At 37.6% G+C, this 15,094-nt stretch overlaps 2 protein-coding genes across 6 annotated transcripts in view; one reads left to right on the forward strand and one right to left on the reverse strand.

The window, feature by feature from the left end:
* The window catches only part of LOC117661151 (uncharacterized), a 32,344-nt gene that overhangs the window by 15,365 nt on the left and 1,885 nt on the right, over positions 1–15,094 (reverse strand). Inside the window, exons 1-2 of one of the 4 annotated variants that reach the window (XM_034409697.3) lie at positions 3,786–4,785; positions 514–1,139 (exon numbers count right to left, since the gene is read on the reverse strand). In XM_034409697.3, the coding sequence (XP_034265588.1) occupies positions 514–979 (466 nt within the window). In that variant the 5' untranslated portion in view covers positions 980–1,139; positions 3,786–4,785. Of the gene's footprint in view, positions 1–513; positions 1,140–1,539; positions 1,589–3,785; positions 4,786–15,094 lie in introns of those variants that run through there. The other 3 variants (XM_087890129.1, XM_087890128.1, XM_087890130.1) reach the window with 3 other exon arrangements.
* LOC117661293 (torsin-1A-interacting protein 2-like) lies at positions 4,580–12,391 on the forward strand. Of its 2 annotated transcripts, none has more exons than XM_060690130.2 (5): positions 4,580–5,011; positions 6,498–6,589; positions 7,373–7,873; positions 9,180–9,317; positions 9,889–12,391. In XM_060690130.2, the coding sequence occupies exons 3-5, from the start codon at positions 7,402–7,404 to the stop codon at positions 10,695–10,697; spliced, it is 1,419 nt and encodes a 472-aa protein (XP_060546113.1). In that variant the 5' UTR covers positions 4,580–5,011; positions 6,498–6,589; positions 7,373–7,401; the 3' UTR covers positions 10,698–12,391. The 2 variants fall into 2 exon arrangements, with proteins under 2 accessions (XP_060546113.1, XP_060546114.1); XM_060690131.2 differs by having other exon boundaries at positions 4,763–5,011; positions 6,501–6,589.

Here is a 15,094-nt window from a genome sequence, read left to right on the forward strand (position 1 = left end):
ACTTACAACACTTCATTTATTGACCGTTCAAAGTTACAACGGCATAGAAAAAAGGGATGACCATTTTTCACACTGACAACTTTTGCAGCATTCTTGTAGTCACGCGATCACAATTCAGATGCTTGGCTACTGACTCACATTTATGATGGTTGCGGTGTTGCAGGGTCATGTGGGATCTCCTTTTGAAATGTTCTGACTAGCCAGATTCACTTAACAACTGTGCCACTAACTTAACAACCGCAGCGATTCACTTAACAACTGTCTCTCTTAGCCACAGAAACACCCCCCTCCACTGTGGTCGTAAGTCGAGGACTACCTGTAGATTTGAGAAATCGGAAATTTTCCTAAAAGAAAGACATTTAGTAACAGTAGTAAAATGGCACTTTGGGTAACAATACCCAAATAAAGCCAAGGTCGGAGTCACCAGCTGTCTAGACTGACTCGAAGGAGATCGGCCTCGGGCTGGCATCAATGAGCGAGCTAGGCGTGGAAAAGCCAGCGCTGATTTCTTACCTTTGGAAGATCCAGTTAGTAGCTCCTCTCTGGGGAGCTGCTGCTGCTGCTCGGTCCTTGCTTCCTTCTCGGCCAGCCATTCCGGTTGGAACCCCACGCTACGTTCTTCTTCCTCTTCTTCTGCAGCCGCCGCCGCCGCCTCTTTTTCATCTTTCGCAGCCTTTCTGGTAAGCCGTCTTCCCGACATCGCAAAGCCGTGCGGCCTCGGCGTGGTCCCCGCGGTCGAGTGCTCGACTACTTCCTCAGAAAACCTCACTTCCCGCCGACGACCACCGCGATGGCTTCCGCCGCTGCCCTGAGAGATGGAGGCGCACGTTCGAAAGCTGCCGCTGCCGCCATTTTGCGAGGCGGTTCTCCTCAGAGGCTGCCTGGGCGTCACGTGGTACAGGAACGTCCTCTCCTCGTCCCCGCCCGCCTCGCTCTGGCGGGGGGAGTCAGAGGAGGCTTCTGACTTTCCACCGGGCATAGTTGTCTCTCCGGTCCGTTCTAACCTCGCCTATCGTTTCTGGGTGGTTTTTCTATCGCCGATGTGCGCGCCCACCCCGGGGACTGACCTTCAGCGTCGCCGTCTTCTTTCTTTCTTTTTAATCGATTTCCACCAACCAACTTTCATTCTACGCTGCAGGCTGAAAAGAGAAATGAAAGCCAATATTATAGTGGTTTAATCCTTCGCACTTGTTCCTTAGTTGTCCTTCTCAACTCTTCCACGTTTTTTCTCCCCCCCTTATTTGTCGTCCTCTTCCCCTGTATCTTCTTAGCAGGAGCAAAGTGGTCAATTTAATCCTTTCCCTTGGTAAAAGTTAACTTGATCCTCTTCAAGGTCCTGTATTTTTGACGGACAGCCGCTCCTGGTCCGGTCATCTGCTTTTTTCTTTTCCGAGGAGAACAACAAACAGATAAGGACAGCAACAAAAAAGAGTAAGACCAGCTACATTTTATTCTCCCCCCCCCCTGTCCTCTTTATGAGTTGTCTCGAGAAAAAGGTTGCCCCGAAAACTAAGCCCAGATAAGTATCCCACACAGTACCTAGTCCACAATCAGCAAGTAAAGAGTACTGGCTCAGCCCAGCATCTGCTTAAAAAAGTAAATAGGTCACCGGGAGGAGACAAATTTTAAAGTAACCTCCCAATTGATTCAGCCAAACCAAATAAATAAATAAATCCTTTCATTCTGCATCTTTGTATACCATCTGTTAATAAGGAAAACATATTTGGAAAACAATATTTTGGAAACTGCAATTTCCAAAGAAGGCTGCTGCAATTCAAACTCAAGGAATAAAGAACTACACATTGTTGTCTATTCATGCTACTATATAAACATACTGAGATTCTATGGTCTGCACTAGCAACTGGCTAATTTTGTCAAGGCTTATATTCACCACGTTTATTAAAGGGAGACAAGCAGGGAATTGAACAAGAACCCCAGAAAAAGACAATGACAAACAACTTGGGCATCTGGGGGCCAAAAAGACCTGCATCAATGTGTCTAGGTAGTCTCCAGGAGTTAATATCAACTTAACTAGACTTTTCTTAAACTGTTACAAACTTCAATAGGTTTATTATGCAGCAATCCTAGCATGCTTAGGGTCTCAGTATTTTTTGAAGTTCACAGATGTGTGCTGGACAATGCAACCATTTTTCTAAAATAATATTTGGTAAGATATCCATCTCAGATCCTGCTTTACACACTGAAATGATAGCTTTATTCAATAGTATCTGTTTTGATTACTATGAGATTCAACATTAGAAAAACTGAGACCAAGCTAAATATTTAGCATGTTATGGTAGTTATTTCTTGCCTTTTAAAATTCTACCAGTGCACATTTTTCTATAGATTTCTATGCACAACTGTGATTTCAAATAAGTATGCACAAGACTGTTCTTATTGTGAGATCCTATAAATGTCTACTCAACACCTTTTGAGATCAATAGGACTTAGTAAGTGAATATATGTAGGAGTGCAGAATTAATACTTTTCTGTACTTAATATATTCTTTTCATGCTTTGCTATCATTATTGTATCTTAAGTTTCTCAAATACAATTCACCATAGTCAGAGTTTATTTAGCCTGGACATAGCCTTAATTGTTCCTAAATAAATTCTTATATGTAAACTTTTTTATTTTATCCCAAAAAACCTATATTATTCAAAAAAAATTACCCCCTCAAAAGGCTGCCTAGAAATATCTAATTGAAAGTCAATTTTTATTACTGTCACAAACCGACATTACAAATAAAAGCATTAAAAATAGTAAAAAAATAAATGTCAGATTAATATATTGCGATTGGTGGTGGGTTATCAGTGGGCAGTTAGAGTCTGAATTCAGCATAATAAAAACTAGTCACATTCAGAAAAACTACTTCATATTGATATGATAACAGCAGTTGCACATAAAAGAGATCAGTATTCCCCAGATATTTTATTAGGTAAGGTGTTATAAATTGAGTCCATGAATCCTTATAGAAGATACAGTACTATAGCAGAATGTGAGCTATTGTTTCAATGGCCCCTTGTCCCCTTGTCTCAGCTCATAGGTTTTTTTTTTTTGTAATAGCCCTCCAAAAGTGCTATGGGAAGTCCTGTTGTAGCGTGGTAAGGTTAATGCCCATTGGATTTTTGGGATGGTTATTCGATATAAATATCCTACTGCTTTAAAAGGAGGAGTTTGACTGCTCAAATAAAGATTCTTGGGAAGAACAGTCCAAACTTGTTGGATTTCCAGATCTTTCGTATGTTGCTTAAGTGCACAAGATGGTTATCTTTTTCTATACCTCAAAGGTGATAACTTGATGATAGTTTAAGAATATAAAATCATGATGAATATAAAATAATGGAATCCTTTAAATAGAGAATGTCCCCTCTTTTTAAGGGAGCAACCACAAAGGCAATAACTTCTATAGGAAAGAATCCCATTCATAAGAAAAGGCCTCAAATAATGTTTTCAACACCAAGCCATGAATTGATCAAATTATGTAAAACAAACCAACAAAAGTTAGAATTGATTAAATTATCTATTGGATTATCTAAGCTCCCCCTCTTTGCTGGCTTCCTTGCAAAACTGACAAACCAGAAACATGCAGCAGGAAACTCCTGACAATGATAGGATTCGGAAGGTTCTGCTATCTTGTATTAAATACAATAAATGTAAATTTGTACCAAAAGGGATAAAGGTAGTCATCAACCTTTTTGGGGAGGAAAAAACATCAAACAGATTGATGTTTATAAACAACAAAGAAATGTTTTGTATAATGATCTGAGCTGTCTTTTACTTACAGCACTTAATTTGGATCTCTGTCCCAAGAATGAAAGTAATAGCTGAAAGTTTCCTTCCTTGTTCCAGCATCACTTATTGGCTATTTACGCCAGTAAGAACAGAGTTCAGTTCAGGCCAACAACTGCATATCATACATCCTGAAACAGTTCTTGTAAACAAATTTAGAAAGGAATGAAAACTCCATAGTGCAATCCTCTTCTATTGGGACAATTTCTTGCAGTTTTGAAGAAATGGTTGAGAAAGAAACAAAGCTTGGAAAATGATGGCCTTTCATCTATCCCTATTTACCAAAACTCTGCAGAAAGATTGAAATTAAGACAAGCATGATAATTTCTCCTTTCAGTAATTCTCATCTGCTACTATCTCTGCCATTCATCCCCAATCCTCCATTTTATTTGGTATTTGACTTCCAAAGGAAGTCAGACAAGAGTATTGGTCTTTGTGAGACCCAGCTGTCTTTACATATTTGCATATTCTTATTTTGACACACTCATGTGAGCTATGATCCATCATAGCTGAGTGCAAAGACCCATAATTCAGAATTCTATATCCAAAGTTTATTTCATTGTCTCTTGCAAACACACCTCCTTTATGAACAGGAATCAACTTGGGACAAAGAATCAGCAATGTATTTGCTTTCAAAACCCTACAGTTCTAATTCATCCAAAACCAGCAACATTTAGATTGTTTTCATCCATATGTACATAACTATTAAAAAAACAGACACCCTAATTTACTTCTTATCATTTTTAAGTCAATATTTTGTCCTTCCAAAGAAAGCTATCAGCACTCTATAGCTATCCCCTCCTTGCTTAAGAGATAAGGCATAACAGAGGCGCTGCTGAGTGAGGGAAAAATCCTCCATAAAACAGAACATTCCAAAGTGGAATGGACATTGGCCGAGGCGACAACCTTACAAAGAAACGTCATCGAATCAGCTATTGAAAAGGCGGCTCCCGTGGATTGCTTTCTCTCATAGTCATGGAAGAATAGGGGGGGAAAACTACACCTCCCAGCATCCCTCTGCAAGGCCTTGTACTGCGGAACAAATCAGTCGGACATTAGTAAGAATTAAGGATTGTGGGATAGTTGTATGTTCGGCTTCAAGGAAGTTGTCTAAGGAGTTTCAGTTTAGTTTTAGGAAGATAGGATCTGAATATAATCCTTGTCTCCTTTCACACGACGAAGGACGGAGCAACGTGCATGACTAACTTCATGAGGAAAGGTAAGTCTCGGTTTTGTCACTTTCGGGGGTTTTTTGGAGGGGGGGTGAGAGGGGAGGAGGAGGAGAAGGACGCGGTTCCAAATTCCCACAACTCTGTTCAGGCAGAGATCCGTTGCAGTTCTCCTGCATAAGGATAGCCTTTGCCGTGATGCCTTTCTGTTCCAGTCTTAGGCTACTAGTAAGCACTAAGCTCGAGGTAGTTAAAAGCTGAAAAAGTAGCATCTCTGGAACCCTCTGCAGATCAGCGAAGGGGATCCATTCAGTCTCTTGATAGAAATGGGAGTTCCCGGATTGGAGGAAGGGGACAGTAAGAGAGGCGTTTTGGACTTAGCGCCCGCCGAAGGGTGATACGCTAACGTGGCCAGGGCGAGTCCAAGGTGAGAATTGGAGGCGATTTCCTGGAGGCTTCCTGGGCGATAACACGTGAAAGACTCTTTAGATATTTTTTTTCCTGTTTCAGGTTAATTTCCCAAAACTAAGAGAAGACCATTCTCTTTTCCATTCAAGTACTTCTCACCGGCTTGGACAGTTATGAATGTTATTCATAACTTTTGGATTAATTAATTGGACAAATCTAAAATACTGTCTCCAACTATGTTGCTCTTTCTTTCGCTATTTTAATTCTCCTGTCTTCCGTGATGCATGGAAGCAGCCGTGTCTAGAAACAAACCACACCCCAACTTCAAATAAGTGTGGCTTCTGCCTAATCGGGGAATAATTTAGGGACATAATGAAGGCTTCCTGCATCCTGGGGCAAAGAATTGAGGAGGAACTGCCTGGTCAGGATCTCCCATTAACTTTGTTATTCTCTATATTATGGTCATAATCTAGTTCATTGTTTTCCAACCTTTGGTTTACCTGGGCTGCAATGACTGAAGAGGAATTGACTTGGGCTGCCCATAAACTATATAATATAGTTAATATATATACCATATTTTTCGGAGTATAAGAGGCACCGGAGTATAAGAGGCGCCTACCTTTTTTGGTGAGGAAAAGAAGAAAAAGAAATCTCCCTCTGCCTCTGAGCAATGTTGCCTAGTTACAGCAAACAGCCTGCTTTACTTTCATTTTCGTTTTCAGCATAGTTTGATTAGCAAAAGGGAAAAAAATCTGCTCCAGCAATTTTCTTCCTTGCAAGCAAGCAGTAGAGCCCTTTGCAAAACAGCTGAGAGCAAATCAGCTGAGAGTCGAGAGGCCCTCCAATCAACTTGTGCTAATTAGGCTGTGCTGAAGCTGAAAGGAGCTGTTTTTGCTTGCTGTTTGCTTGCAAGAAGGTAATTGTTGGGAGGCAGAGGCCAAAGGATGGGGGCCAGTGGGTGGGCGGGGATACATTCCGTTTGTAAGACGCACCTAAATTTTCACCCCCTTTTACGGGTTGCGTCTTATACACCCCCTTTTAGGGGGTGCGTCTTATAGGGAAAAAGCTGCATCTTATACACCGAAATAGCTAACAAATCTTTTTTGTTGTTTTTTGTTGTTTTGTGAGGAGCATTACTAGCTATCCAGGGGCACATACCGGATATGAGTTGGACACAGCTGATCTAATTCATCCATCCAGAGCTACCTTTTTTTAATGAGGTGAGACATGATCTGAGTCACTTGCAATACAAAATATTTAGGCATCATGTAAAGATACTTTAACAAAGAGTGGGTGGTAGGTATCTGTTTTATAATCTAGACCTTTCCACTATGAAGTGGTTTTTTTCCTGTCTAAATGTGAGGCAAATTGATAGCTGCAAGCTGGAGGAATCGTGCTTAGATCATTTATTCAGCTGGAGTCAGTAGAATGTCTAGTTTGAAGTTACTGGACAGACATAAGTGAAATCAACTCTATCTTTAAAATCCTAAGACAATTGGTTTTTACTCAGAAGTTTAAAAGAGTTTTACAGCTTTGAAATCTTGACAGAAAGGTAGGATATAAATATAGAGAGAGCATTGGTTGGCAAAAACAGTGATTTTTTTTTTGACTGATAAAATATTTGTAAGCTGTGTTTCAGACAAAAGCTTCGACTGTGGCCTCTGAAGAATAACAAGGCCATTGTGAAAATAAAAATTATTAAAACACTTAAAGCAGGGGTGGGCAACTGTGGCCCTTTTACAACCTGTGGAATTCAATTCCCAGAATTCCTGAGCCAGCTTGGCTGTATCAGGAATTCTGGGAGTTGAAGTCCACAGCTTGTAAAAGGCCACAGTTGCCCACCCCTGACTTAAAGAAAACTAGAAACTGGTGAAAAATAAGCATTTATAATAATTCACTGGAAATACAGTACTTTGCTTCCTTTATGCTAGAAAGCAAATAGTTTTGATCACATAACAACTTAAAAGTTACTGAAACCATATTTTCTATGTTACCCCATACAGACTTCCCTGAAGAAGAAAAAGAAAAGTCTATGTCAGAAAGGCAGATGACTCTTCAGCCCTCAAATGTAGAAAATATCTCAGCCAGTCTTCAACAGGATGAGGCTGAAGAAACAAAAGAGGATTCTTTGGGAGAAAAACTGTCAAATTCTGATGAACTCCCATTTGGAACAGAGGATAGTGACACTACAGAGGATGGGGATGCTACAGAGTGCATTGTAAGGCTTCAATCTGATTCTGCTGGTTTACCTGATAGTTGTGTAGATACAAATTTGTTGAATTCTCTACATGAAAAGACAGAGTGTTCCACCCATACTGACCTCCTAGATTCTCAGAAAGAGGAAAAACCTTTAACAGAGACTGTTCCAAAAGATAAAATCAATTCACAGGGCCAGCAAAGTCAGCACTCTCCGAAACATACTGAAGAAACAAAAGAAGATGATTTGGACAAGGAAAGCGAAACAGTTCAAAATGAACACATAGAGAAGACATACCCGGTTGCAGGTAAAACAATTAATGAGAAAATACAACAATATATTCTATATTAAATGTATCAAATATATTTTAACTGCGAACATATAAGACAAATGGGGTTGACAAACTCCCATGTCAAATTAGACAAGTGGAATAAAATATTTGACATTGGTCCAAGTTTCATAAACATAATTCGAATTACACTTTTTCTAGTTGCAGTTAGCGCTAATAAGTAAACTTTTGTTGCAGTGTTTCTTCAGATGAGAACTTTGGTAAGATTTATAAACTATAAAGAGTAAAGGTTGCTAAAAATCCCTCTTTTTATGGTAGTAGATGTTTTAAGGAAAGAGATATCACTGCCCTATAGACTTGAGTGTCCTATTTAGTTTTGTACACTTACTATAAAATCAAAACAAAGCTGATCAAATAAGCCATGCAGTAATTTATGAAATTCAAGTCTTGATAATATCATTTGTAGTAATCATAACTCTTTATTTATTGTGTAAAACTAAGGGTGTTCCACCTAAATCAAGTAAAATGAAAAAAAAATATCTTGCTATAATTAGGGACCATGAAATCTTGATTTTAAAATGGTATTTTAATGGAGACTGTACTCCAGGAAATGTCTAAATTGAAATATTGTAAAACATAAGATTTCATTTACATCTGCTGTTTCAATGGAATTGTGTATGTTGGGCTTCTTAACTGCTGCATATCTATAGAAAATAGTAAGACTGGGACACTGAGAAAATTTGCTAAGCTGTGACTGGATTCACACAACAAATTAGGAGCAAATCCAAAGAAATTATAGAATGGTTTGGTATGATGTTTCAACTAGGAACATAGAATGGCCACAAGACATGAGAAGGTTGAACTATTGCTGAACTTTCACTGATTACTTACAGATTAGGACAGGGATTCCCAACCTCTGCGCCATGGCACACTACTGGGCAATGAGCTGTTCAAAACCAGGCCACAGAAGCAGCTGGCAAGCGTGCGTAAGCCCATTTGTGCGAGTGGCATGTGTGCGTGCCCACTGCTCGCGCAAATGGAGTTGCATGTATCAGCTTGCTGACCACTCGCACAGAACCATCCCCCCTCCTCCTCCCCCCGTCCGAAAGGTTGCGGAACTCTGGATTAGGGCAGGTTTCTGGACTTTGACTCCTCAGTTATTAGACTGTAATATTCATAACTCATATCCAATGACATGCTAGTGAGGAGATCTGGGACCAATGGTTGAAAAAGCTTGCTGTACTGATTAGTAAAATTGTATAACTAGATTTATAACTGGACAGGTTGTTTCTCATAATACTGCTATGCTTTTTTTTCTTAAAAGATGTACAACATACGACATCCAAACTAGTGCCTGAAGTCTATTCTCGGAAGACAATTGAATGCTTTTCACCAGAAGTAAATCAACAGAACTCAGTGAAAAAGCTAGTAATAAATAATTTTCAGTCTCATCAAGATAATGGTAAGAATATTCTTGATTTTTTTACAAAGCTGATCAAATAAGCCATACAATAATGAAATTCAAGTCCCGATAATATTTGTAGTAATCCTCACTCTTTATTTTATTTTATTTTATTATTTTATTTGTAGACTTATTTTACTGGGTAAAAAAAGGATGTTATAGCTAAATCCAGTAAAATGAAAAAAGCAATATCTTGCTGTAACAAGGGATCATTAAATCATCACTTAAACATGATATTTTAATCATGCATTTTGTCTGTGCATGTGTAATTTTGTAAAACAAAGCAATACTTCATTTACTCTGCTGTTTTTTCATGTTGGGCTTAACTGCCCAACATGTTAGGCTTAACTGCTCCTTGCCTTTAGAAGATAGTGAGACTGCAGCATGCCTGGGGATGGGAATTAGTTACTACTACTGTCTCAAGATTGACCCTTTGTCTTTGAGATATGAGATATTTCCATTAATAATAAATTATTTAAGTCTTTGGCATGTGACTTTTTTCCTTGTGTGATGTTGTTTTCTGAATGATTTTCTCTTTCTTCACTCTCCATTCCCTGCCCTTAATTATTAGGCTTTCTCCACTATGGAGTTTTTCTGGCAATAATGGTGGCATTGATTGCAATTTTCATAAATTGCCGTTATTACTACACTTTACACCCTCCAAGTATGCAGAAAAATCCAGTGGTGGAGGTCTTCCTATCAAAGTTCAATCCACTGAAAGACATCTTCCCAGGTCAGAGTCCTCATCTTTGGGGACGAGTACGGAAAATATTGCAGAAACACCTTAATACATCCTATCACACTGAACCAGCTATCTTAATCTTTACTGCTGCCCAGGAAGCTAAATCAACTCTGAAGTGTTTGAGCACCCAGATTGCCAGTGCCTATTCATCATCCCTGGGAGGCAGCACAGTTCATGTAGATGGAATTTCTAAATCCACTCTAAGCAATGATCTTGCAAAGCTAGCAGTTGATGAGGAGCTGAGCGTTGGTTTCCATGGAGGAGGAAAGGCAGCAGTAGTACATCAGTTTGAATCCCTGCCTGCAAGTTCCACCTTAATCTTTTACAAATACTGTGACCATGAGAGTGCTGCTTTCAAAGATGTGGCACTGATTTTGACAGTTTTGCTGGAGAATGAGAAGTTGGATCCTACCATTGGTCTACAGATTGTGGAGGAAAATGTGCGGGACTTCCTCTGGGCCAAATTCACAAACTCTGATTCACCCAGTTCTTATGACCTTATGGATACTGATAAGCTAAGTGGGCTCTGGAGCCGTATATCCCACTTAGTCGTGCCTGTTTGTCCTGTGCCATTTATAGAAGATAATGGTTGCTTTCAACAAGTGGCAAATAAAGAAGACTTCACTTTTAAAAATTAAAGGAAAAAGAGGAGCCCACTTTCCTTCTGCAGTTTTCTGAAAGATTTGCACAAATCAGATTTTTTTTTGATTGCTGAAAGGACTAGAGGTATTAAGAGAAAACAAACTAATTTTAAATAAATCATGCATTGTGATGATGGTTTTGATTATGGCTTTCATAACAAACCAGAAAAGAAATTACTGAATTGATTTTATTGTTGAGTTGGCATTTGCAATGTAATTTAATGCAATATTTTAAAAGATGGGTAACTAGTATAGTTTGCACATTTATATATTCAGAACAAATTTGCCATTTGAGGAAATGGAAAGACTACTCTTAAAATCTTTCTTCGGTTTTTTATAAATAGAATGGATAGCTTAATCTAGAACTCTTAATTGGCATGTGAGAACTCTAGTAATTAACTAGTGATTATGTGAACTCCTAAGCAAACACTACAAAATTCAGCGTATTTGCACAAGATCTCATATTAATTCAGTCAACTTACTGAAAATTAGATGCTGATATTAAAGCTAATTGCAAAATAAACTACGTAATTTTCTGAATTCATGCAGTTAATATATTGAATTTATAAAGTTTTTTTTAATACAGACTCCATAGATTGAGATGTCAGTTAAGTAAAATGCACTGTATTTGTGCATCTAAGGCATATTTTCTAAATGGTAATTCTAAAAATAGGTTTTACTATAATGTGATACACTACTCTCTATATAAAGAAGCTGTTATATATTGCATCTCTTCTCAATTTTGGTGATTTTTAATTTATGATGCAAACTGCAATTCCTTCCAAAGGTACGATATAAATATCCTATTGGGAACAGAATATGATGCCTCATGATCAGTCAGTATATCTCATTTCATCTAATTTAGTATTTTTTCAGCTACTGATTAGGACTCTTGGATTTATCTGGATATCTTGGCATTGAAGGTGGCTGAGAGTTCTTAGAACTGCTATTGTAAAAAAAAATGAAAGGGGTATAGTTGGAAAAGCTACCTTAGAAATTACATAAGTATAATTCAACTCCATTGTAGTAATAAATTGGGACTATCAGTATCTAGTTAGTGACTACAAAGTTCAGAGATTTTTTTAAAATGATGTAGTTGCTTTACTGAAGTGATGCTGGATTAACAAATATACAGATGTCTTTAAAGAATTGACAGCCTGAAGTTTAATTTATGGTAGCTGCAGTACATAGAAATTATTTTCATTTTATTTAATGTTATTACAAATGAAATACAAGAAATTGGAATCTTCCCTTGCAAACCATGCTACATATATTTCTATACTTTGTGACAGTTATAATCTATATGAGAATCTCCATCCTCTTTTAGTAAATGTTTCTCCTGGACAAGCAAACTGAATCTATTTTCATTTGAAGATCCAGTTATTTTTAGCACAGATTGGTGCTAGGTAGAGCTCTTCAGATTCAAGTTGACTAAATTGATGAGCAATATGAAAGTAGGGCAACTCATGCAAACACCTATTGATGCCAGTCTGCACTGAGACTAAAATTTCTGTTTTCAAATTAATAGGACCACAGAAACCTGTAATAAAACAGTGGCATACCACTTCAAAGTAGTGCCAAAACCCCCTGCATGAATAGATCTGTGTAGTTACCAGGAGTAAAGCTCAATTCAAGACAATTTTTATGTTTTTACGAAGTGCACAATAATAAACCACTATACAACTATAAAATTGGTTTTAACTTATGTTAGTCATGTGTTTGACCCATTGAATTCAACACGCTGAAGATGGTCATCACTACCTTGTCTCATTGGTTTCAATAGAACTAAAGTGGGATGTGGTTCAAGTCTAATGTAGCAGAGAGGAACTAAGTAAGTTCCTCTCTTTTCCAACAGCATTCTTCAATGTATACAGAGGGAGAGAGAGAGAGAGAGAGAGAGAGAGAGAGAGAGAGAGAGAAAACCTGGTATCACATGATCGTCATTTGTGACCATCATTAAAGTGCTATACTAGAAACTAGGAGATTCTGAGTTCTAGACCTCCTTTAGGCATTGCTCTCTCTCAGCCAACCCATCTCACAAGGTTGTTGCTACAGGGAAAACATAGTAGGCAGGAATACAGATAGCAATAGCACTTAGACTTATATATCTCTTCACAGTGCTTTACAGCCCTCTCTAAGCTGTTTATAGAGTCAGCCTATTGCCCCCAACTATCTGGGTCCTCATTTTATCAACCTCGGAAGAATGGAAGGCTGAGTCAACCTCGAGCCGGTGAGAATCAAACTTCTCCTGGCAGTCAGCAGAATTAGCCTGCAACACTACATTCTAACCACTGCACCACCACAGATAGTCCTTGCTAACCGACTACTTATTCAGTTATGGTTAGAAGTTACGACAGCTGAAAAAAATTATGACCTGTCCTCAAAGTTGCATCCGTCACTCCATCCCTGTGGTCATCTGATCATGATTCAGGCACTTTGCAACCAGTACACATCAACTGTGGAGCCATGGTAGGGGAGATAAAATCAGAGAACAAGAGGTCTCTGGACCTTCAGTCAAATCCAAACCTAAAACAGGGTGAAGTTTCTTCACAGCCAAGAATTACCTGTTCAATTGCTATAATCAAGACGTTCAGCTGAGGTTCAAAATTTGAGACAAAATCTCAAATACAGCAGTTTATTTTTCTTGGTACTTCTCTTCCTCTTCCTTTTTCTTCCCTGAAAAAGTTGTCTCATTCCCTGGTTTTCATCTTTCAGTATTTATATTTCAAGGTTCTGGGTAGGTCTACAGAGAATAGCACTATTTCTTTTTTGTGCTCTTTGGTTTCTGCTTTGACATCTAAAGTGGGTTTTTGATGGTAGTGTTGTTACACAAACCCTAGCTTTAAGATTACCTTTCTAACCAGAGCTGTGTCTTCATTCGTGGAATTTCATCAAGAGTAAAATATATTTTGCTGTTCAAATAAAGTAATATATCTTTAATTTTACTTTTTTTTTCAATGAACAATTTAGGGCTGACTTTTAACTTGATCAAGGCTTTCAGAAGTTCTTTATGGAAGTTGTACACCCCTAATTTATATGCTGTCCTATACATGAGTACATTCAAATATTTTGGACAGCTCAAAATGGCAAAAAAAGTAGCCATTTTTTTGTATTTTTCTTCTCATATTTTATAAATAATGAATATAAAACTCAATTTAACTGGAATAATTTCACAAAGTTTAACGTATATTAAATCATGAATTTTATTTTTAAATTCACTTGAACATATAAAATATGTAAGGGATTGCAGAAAAAGAAATCCAAATGTTGTGTAATACCTGGTAATTATAAAGGACCAAAACCCAAGGAAAAATTGTAAGATAACGTATACAAGGCTGCAAAAACCACATGGAGACAGAAATGATGAATTCTAGGTTTCTCACCTGAGTTAATGGCAATAATTATAGACAATTATTTTTGTGGGATGCAGGGAACTATAAGTTATGGCCAATCAGCTAAAAGCAGCTTTCTCATTTGGTCCTGAGGTTTCTCCTGAGAATTATTGGATAAACAACAGACCACTGTTTATAACTAAACCTTATAATACAACAATATCTCTCTGATTCATAAGATCAGAGCATTTTTCAAATATCAACCTAATAAACTAAAAAACAATAGGCCAGGGATTGAAATCAAGGGGAAAAAAATCTTCTGCATGAAAGAAGTTTCTGATTGTTTCAAGTTACAATTTTCCTATAGTTAATCACAGATAAGGAGTTATCATCCTATATTTGTTTATATAGATAGTGCCTTGATCCATAATATCTACTCTCCATGAAACAATAATGCAAAAGATTTGGACCCAGGACTGATAGGCCAAAATGCTAATTCTTATTCCCAGAGCTATTTTGGCAGTATTATTACAAGATTTATTAACCATTGTACCATTCACTTGTCTGTCTTACAATGTGATATATTCTATATATCAACCTGCTAAACTCCATTGAGCAAACTATCCTTATACTAGAAGAGTAAATCTCAGTTGGTAACACACATTTCTGGATGATTCTCATTGTGCTGGAATTTGGAAATTTAAATATTTTTTCAAGAATGAAGGTTTATCAATCCTCACCAATGCAGGATTGTCTTGTGAATAACCAGTCTCTGCTTATTTGTCTTTTTATGTATCTTTGTAAAAATTCTAGATATACAAAGATGAGATTCACATATTTTCTGATTTCTGCAAAAACAATTATACTGATTTTTCAAAACTGAAATATTATTATTTAGAAATTTCTTGACATTACATTATAGACTACAGGTCCTTAAGCCATTTATAACAGATCATTTAAACTTTCCAAACATCTGATGGGTATTTATTTTGTAATTTATACATTTAACAAACAAATAAATACATTTATAAAACAGATATAACAAAGGGAAAACAGGCTTCC

This window comes from Pantherophis guttatus, chromosome 3 (assembly GCF_059756535.1).
Source record: "Pantherophis guttatus breed Tessera chromosome 3, ASM5975653v1, whole genome shotgun sequence".
Lineage (NCBI taxonomy): Eukaryota > Metazoa > Chordata > Lepidosauria > Squamata > Colubridae > Pantherophis > Pantherophis guttatus.

Bases quoted from the DNA above. Each gene is read 5' to 3' on its own strand.
- LOC117661293 (XM_060690130.2), top strand. From the start codon at position 7,402: ATGTCAGAAAGGCAGATGACTCTTCAGCCCTCAAATGTAGAAAATATC. The intron at 7,874-9,179 runs GTAAAACAATTA...TTTTCTTAAAAG, and splicing joins GAAGACATACCCGGTTGCAG to ATGTACAACATACGACATCC. The intron at 9,318-9,888 runs GTAAGAATATTC...CTTAATTATTAG, and splicing joins TCAGTCTCATCAAGATAATG to GCTTTCTCCACTATGGAGTT.